General features: G+C 41.6%; 1 protein-coding gene across 1 annotated transcript; it reads left to right on the top strand.

Annotated features, from left to right (window-relative positions):
* The first annotated feature begins 4537 nt into the window (after nucleotides 1-4537).
* On the top strand, nucleotides 4538-5354 carry LOC114634420 (60S ribosomal protein L7a). The gene has a single exon (XM_028783016.1). The coding sequence runs from the start codon at nucleotides 4554-4556 to the stop codon at nucleotides 5352-5354; it is 801 nt and encodes a 266-aa protein (XP_028638849.1). The 5' UTR covers nucleotides 4538-4553.
* The last annotated feature ends 1428 nt before the right edge of the window (nucleotides 5355-6782 follow it).

Raw genomic sequence — 6782 nt, forward strand, 5'->3', positions numbered from 1 at the left:
ATATATATATATATATATATATATATATATATATATATATATATATTTCATCTAGCACTCTGTATCAGAATCTCATACTTGGGCATTCCCTTTGTGACAGATCTCTTCTACAAACAAAAGGCACTGAGTTAGAATTTACTGAGTACTAATTATGTCTATTCTAATTATATTTGCAAGGACTGGTAAATGGCCAACAGGTATATGTAGTGCCAGAAAACTCATGGTAAGTATTCAAAAGTGAAAGGGCAAATAGCTTCTGACTTAGTATCGTCAATATAAAATTTCCAACTTTACAATGGTGCAGAACTTCAGTAGAAACTATACAACGGTTTTAAATTTTTGATCTTATCCCAGGTCCCTACTGATAAACTCTTAGGATGCTAGCTTCAAGCAATAAACTAGAGTTCCCAGGCACCCTTGCAAGCACAGGAATAAAGATGGATAGTTTCTAGTATATTGTGTTACCCAGACATGATGTTCATCAAGTAGTAAAATTATATTCATTTGAATTATAATATTTCAATTTTAGATGAATTTATTCCTATGTAATTCTTTTGAAAGTCAAGGAAACTCAGCATCAATAACTGAACCAATAAATGATGGTTGATATATTAAGAACAACTACCAATAATGACATCCTCATAGACAGCTGACTAATGAATAACCCACTTCCACCTAGAACTGTCTTCCTCAGTTCACCAGTGGCCCTAACTACCATACTCCAAGTCCTTGGGAAGCAAATTCAAATGCCAATTGCTTGCAGTAACCTTTTAAGGAACTCTTGCAGACAAGAGTTTATCAGTTGGCTGTTGCTGACCTGAGAAATGATAATTTAAAACTGTTGTACAGTTTCTACTGAGCATCTACTGTTCTGCACCATTGTAAAGCTGGAAAGTTTATATTGACTATACTAAGTCATACCTGCCTATGAAGGACTAAGAAACCAAAGCTGGTCAGATGGTGCCATCCAATTGTGAAGCAATAGAAACAAAGCCCTCCATGGATTCCTAGAGAACTCCGGAGCTGGTACAGCCCCTAAGGAATTCTGAATTTAGGCCAGAAGTTTGGTTCTTTGAGTTGTTCTCAATACTAACAGCCATCGGTCACTGAATGCAAGCTGTCCCTGGGGAGGAAGCGCAGACTTACACAAGGAGCCTCCCTTTGGCAAAGGACAATGCCTAGAGAAAGAGGGTGATTCCTAGAGAGGAAATCAGCTGTTTGTCTCAGGAACCAACACTTCCAGCTGTTGACAGATGTAACGAGCGTCTCATACAGAATAGTTGGCAGTGGGTGCACAGAAGGCCTGTAAGCAACAGGAGCCCAGCAACCACCAGAGATTCCTTGCCTGGTTTTGCCTGAGCACCCCACTTGCCTTCCTAAGCCTTCTCTTGCTCATCTGGATACAAGGGCAGAGAGCTTGTGTTCCCGTTGATTGCTTTTTACTAATTATTCGGATTTTCTATTTTATAAATTTGATAGTTTTTCAAATGATATTTTTTAATATATGGAAAGGGGTGTTCATAGAGATTTTTTTATGATTTACATACTGCTTCACTTAACCTCAAAGTCAGTATCTAAATTTTGCTATTGTTGCTGCTGCTGTTGTTAAAATACTTTATTCAGAGACACAGGGAAAGGTTGGAAAACTCCACACTGTCTGCTGTCCTCCTCTGGGGAGCTCTCCCAGTCTATAAGAGACAGAATCTAATTTTTATAAGCTAAGAATATCTTTCTTTTCTCACGTTGCATGTTCACAAAGTATCTTCAATCTTATTTTCCAACACAGCTTTGTCCAGTATGCTGTGAGATCTATTGTGGTTTTTGTTATCAGAGGTCATATCTATCCAGTATTCAAATACAAACTGTGTGTGTGTTCGTGCACATGTGTGTTCGTAGACAGACAGACAGACAGATCAGACAGATAGACAGACGTGTCAACTGTCTCTCTGATGCATCTAGAGAAAAATCCCCAGAATCCAATCTTATGAATGTCGATGAGACTGGACAGACTTACTAACTGCTGTGATTAAACACCAGGACCCAAAGCAAGTTGTGGAGGAAAGGATTTATTCTGCTTACAATTCCACATTGATGTTCATCACCAAAGGAAGACAGGACAGGAACTCAAATGGGTCAGGAACCTGGAGGCAAGAGCTGATACAGAGGCCAGGGAGGGGTGGTACTTACTGGCTTGCTTCCCCTGGCTTGCTTAGACTGCTTTCTTATAAAACCCAGGTCCAAGAGCACAGGAATAAATATCACCACCCACATGGGCGCTCAGGGGAGGCTGGTCCCGCCCCTATCAATCACCAATTAAGAATATGAACTACAGCTGTGTATCTCTTAGGGAGGTATTTTTCTCAATTGAGGTTCCCTCCTTTCAGATGATTCTAGCTTGTGTCCAGTTGGCACAACTAGCCGGGACAACTTCTGCTATGCATCCCCAAGGAAAATATTTAGATCCATTCTTAGAAGTTTCTATGTACCTCTTTAAAAAGAGACCAGCAAAATTCACAATTAGCAAGTTTTCTCAGATATCTAGCTAAGCCCCTCCCACTGCAATTTCACACCACTTTCATTTTCATGCTCATGAACTGAGAGGAGCCGCCAAGCACTGTCTATTGGCAGCCATTGTTTTTCATATGCTGAATTTTATTATAATGAATTTATGCCTACACAATCTCTGACACATGACGTATCTCACTTACTGCCTACTTTTAAATTATTTCATAATATTATTAATACTTTCTCTGTAAATAGTCTCCCAATGCAACAAATTCTTTTTGGCCAATAGCATTGGAAAGACAAATGTTTTAAGTGTTGCTGGTTCAGTAATCAATGCTTGGAAATATGATTGTTTTCCCCCAGAGGGCCAGTTCAATCTTTGTGGTATCCTGAACAGATGCGAATTTCCTGATATAATCCCTTATATGTGACAATGTTCAATGTAACATGTTTCCTGATGTTTACAAAATTAGAAGGAAAAATAAACGAATAGGGCTGTCAAACTCATTTTTATTATAGGTAGAATTAAAAAGAATTGTCCACACAAAGACACAAACAAAGGTCTAAATTCACATTTTGAGGAACATCTAGAGGAAATAATGATTGAAACTCATTTTCACCCGACATGTAAAAGATAAAAACATCCGTGGTGATTTCTGCAGTCTTTATAAGTTACACTTACATAGGACGTGAGCATATCATATGCAGTCACATGTCAGGACATAGCTCCCACTCCTGAACCACTACTTAACTAGCCTTGACTTCTCAGTCTACAGGTTGCCTCCCACGAAAGGCTGTAAATCTGAGGAACCCTTGTCCACTGTGCTTGTGGTGCCTCTATGGGATGGTGATGGGCACCTTTGCTTCTTGGTTCCATATTAATCTTAAGCACCTCCCAACTCTGTTGACAGTGGGCCAATCTGTCTGATGCTGCCTCGAGGTGCAAGTGTCCTCATACAGGGTCAGGAGGGCAGCTGAGCAACTGTGCAAGGCTCTTTACACAAAAGTGCCTTCCATTCTGCCACCCAGCCAAACAGTCACACACCGGAAGGAAGTTCTACACTTGGGTGACAGGGCTTTATATATGTTAGTTTATCTTCCTTACAAGAAAATTTGAATGTGAATTCTATTGTTCCCTTTCTCCATCTAGAAACGGAAGTGTCAGAGAAATTCAATATTATGCTCAAGCCACAAAGTCAGAAGGGAGCAGAGGTGGGTCTTGGATGGGTGTCCAGGATTCTACAACACAGCCATTTCCCATTATGCCCTACAGAGTCCCATTGTATTGGCAGAACACGCTAATGGTTCACAATAGAATTTGTGTAACTTAACTGGTTTCAGATTCTTGGATTTGCTACTTCCTAAATCATCACCTACTTAGCACCTTTGTATATTAGTTCCATGGTAGTAGAACACGGTTAATGTAAGTATATAGCATAAAATTGATATAAGGATAAGATATTGTAATAGAGAAATAATAATAGAGAAATAATTAGGATATACAAATATAATTTGGGAGTATTGTATTTATGAAGTACAGAAGGTGATGTCAAATTAGCAGTAAAGGTCCATGCTGAAATTATATGAATGTAAATGAAGAAGGGTAGCAACACACTAGTCCAGCTGCCCCGTTTAGAGTCTAACAAACCTCAGCGGCTCATCCATTAGAGCTCCCAGGGGAATGAGGATGACAGGATATTCTGCTCCTCTGTTGGATGTGGTAGAGCACTGTAGGGTCGGGAGTACTGAAGCCCAGGAAAAGCTGGAATCAACAAGAAGGCAGCCCAAAGATTCTGTTTGAAAATGTTGCTAGAAAACTGTACTGACTGGGCTGGAGACATGGCTCAGTGGTTAAGGGCACTGACTGCTCTTCCAGAGGTCCTGGGTTCAATTCCTAGCAACCACACACAGTGGCTCACAACCATCTGTAATGGAATCCAATGCACTCTTCTGGTGTGTCTGAAGAAAGCCACAGTGTACTCACATAAATTAAAATAAACAAATCTTTAAAAAAAAAAAAAAGAAGCTCTCTCTTCCAGCCGAGCAAAATGCCCAAAGGAAAGAAGGCCAAGGGGAAGAAGGTGGCCCCCGCCCCCGCCGTCGTCAAGAAGCAGGAGGCCAAAAAGGTGGTCAATCCTCTGTTCGAGAAAAGGCCCAAGAACTTCGGCATTGGGCAGGACATCCAGCCCAAAAGAGATCTAACACGCTTCGTTAAATGGCCCCGATACATCAGGCTGCAGCGGCAAAGAGCCATCCTCTATAAGCGACTCAAAGTACCTCCTGCCATTAACCAGTTCACCCAGGCTCTGGACAGGCAAACAGCTACTCAACTGCTTAAGCTTGCCCACAAGTACAGGCCAGAGACAAAGCAAGAGAAGAAGCAAAGGCTACTGGCCCGTGCTGAGAAGAAAGCTGCTGGCAAAGGAGACGTCCCAACTAAGAGACCACCTGTCCTCCGAGCAGGAGTCAATACAGTCACCACCTTGGTGGAGAACAAGAAGGCTCAGCTGGTGGTGATTGCCCATGATGTAGATCCCATTGAGCTGGTGGTTTTCCTGCCTGCCCTGTGCAGAAAGATGGGTGTGCCCTACTGCATCATCAAGGGAAAGGCCAGGCTGGGGCGCCTGGTCCACAGGAAGACATGCACCACTGTTGCCTTCACACAGGTTAACTCGGAAGACAAGGGTGCTCTGGCTAAGCTGGTGGAAGCTATTAGGACCAATTATAATGACAGATATGACGAGATCCGCCGCCACTGGGGAGGCAACGTCCTGGGTCCTAAGTCTGTGGCCCGAATTGCCAAGCTGGAAAAAGCAAAGGCTAAAGAACTCGCCACTAAACTGGGTTAAAGAATAATGTACACTTCGTTTTCTGTACATAAATATAATTACAAAATTAAAAAAAAAAGAAAAAAAAAAGAAAAAAAAACTGTCCTGACTGTATTTGATCTTGTCTTTGACTTGATCATTTTTTGGCTTGCCTTATTTTAGATGCAACTGTCTTCCTGGTGGCCCCCAGCTCTTCCAGAATGCTTGTTCAGTGAGAAGAAAATGTCTTTTTTCTTGGGAACATTAATAGAATCTTGAAAGGTGAGCACACACCCGATTTTGAGTGTCTGTGTCCATACTGGTTCCACGGAATGTACACATGCAGGTGGGTATGCATGTGGAGGTCAAAGGTCAGTCCGGAGTACTACTCTTCAGGAGCTGTCCATCTTGCTTAGAACTGAAATTATTAGTTTTTTTTTTCATTGGCCTGTAACTCACAAAGTGGACTAGGGTGTCTGGCCAGCAAGCCTCTGGGGATCCTCCTGTCCCTGCCTCTCCAGAGATAAGATTACCCGCCCCCACCACCACACCCAGTTCTTTCTTTGTTGTTTGAATTCTTTAAAATGTAGATGCTGGGGTCAAGTTCCAGTCCTCACCTGTGAACAGAAGAGCTTTACCCACAGAGCCATCTCCCCAGCTCCCATTTTTTAATTTAAAGTTAAATACGGTAAGTGTGAAAAACAACAAAATTGTGTGGCATTACATGTGGGACCTCTCTAAAATCTAGGCCTTAAATTTTTCACTATGTCCTCAAGATCTACTGCCTAATAAAGTTCACAGCATATCTGACAGCAGTTTAAATATATATTATTATTCTTGATTTGAATGACAACTTCTTTATTTAGCATTCAAAGTCTTCACTGCTTCATGCCTCAAAGGATGATATTCTGCCCAAGTAGCAGACTTTGTGATAGTTTTCCACTGTGTTCCGTGTCTCTTATTGAGACTTTAAAGTCCTTGCTCTCAAATCACTCGTCTAAAATTAAAGTCTCTGCGGCCTGATCAAAGGCTGAGATGCCATCGGAAACTTCTAGTAGGATTTGCTCTGGCCCCTGTAGAGCCTAGGTGCAAACACAGAAATAAAGTTTATGAGTCCTCAATGATTCGTCATGAAAGAACTGTGTCGTGCAAAGAAAAGAGGTGAGAGTCAGGGAAGACTGAATCATCAGAGTGGAGACGAATCTCCTTACACCTTTCCCTCCAACAGCTGGTACCCAAGAAGCGAGAGGAGCTCAGGCTGTCAACTGCAATCTGAATAAGCAGCCTCATTCGTTCTTAGAGTACCAAGAACCTGAATGTCTACTCACAATACAAAGCAAGTGGAAGGAAAACACGTTGTTATGGATGCTTCTGTGAATGTTTAATAATATCTAATAGTCACTCCTTTGCACCTCTGCAAAAATAAACTTAGTAAGATTCAGGACTGTAATAGGGTGTACGTTGTTTGTG

Source organism: Grammomys surdaster, unplaced genomic scaffold (genome assembly GCF_004785775.1).
Source record: "Grammomys surdaster isolate TR1022 unplaced genomic scaffold, NIH_TR_1.0 958, whole genome shotgun sequence".
Taxonomy (NCBI): Eukaryota; Metazoa; Chordata; class Mammalia; order Rodentia; family Muridae; genus Grammomys; species Grammomys surdaster.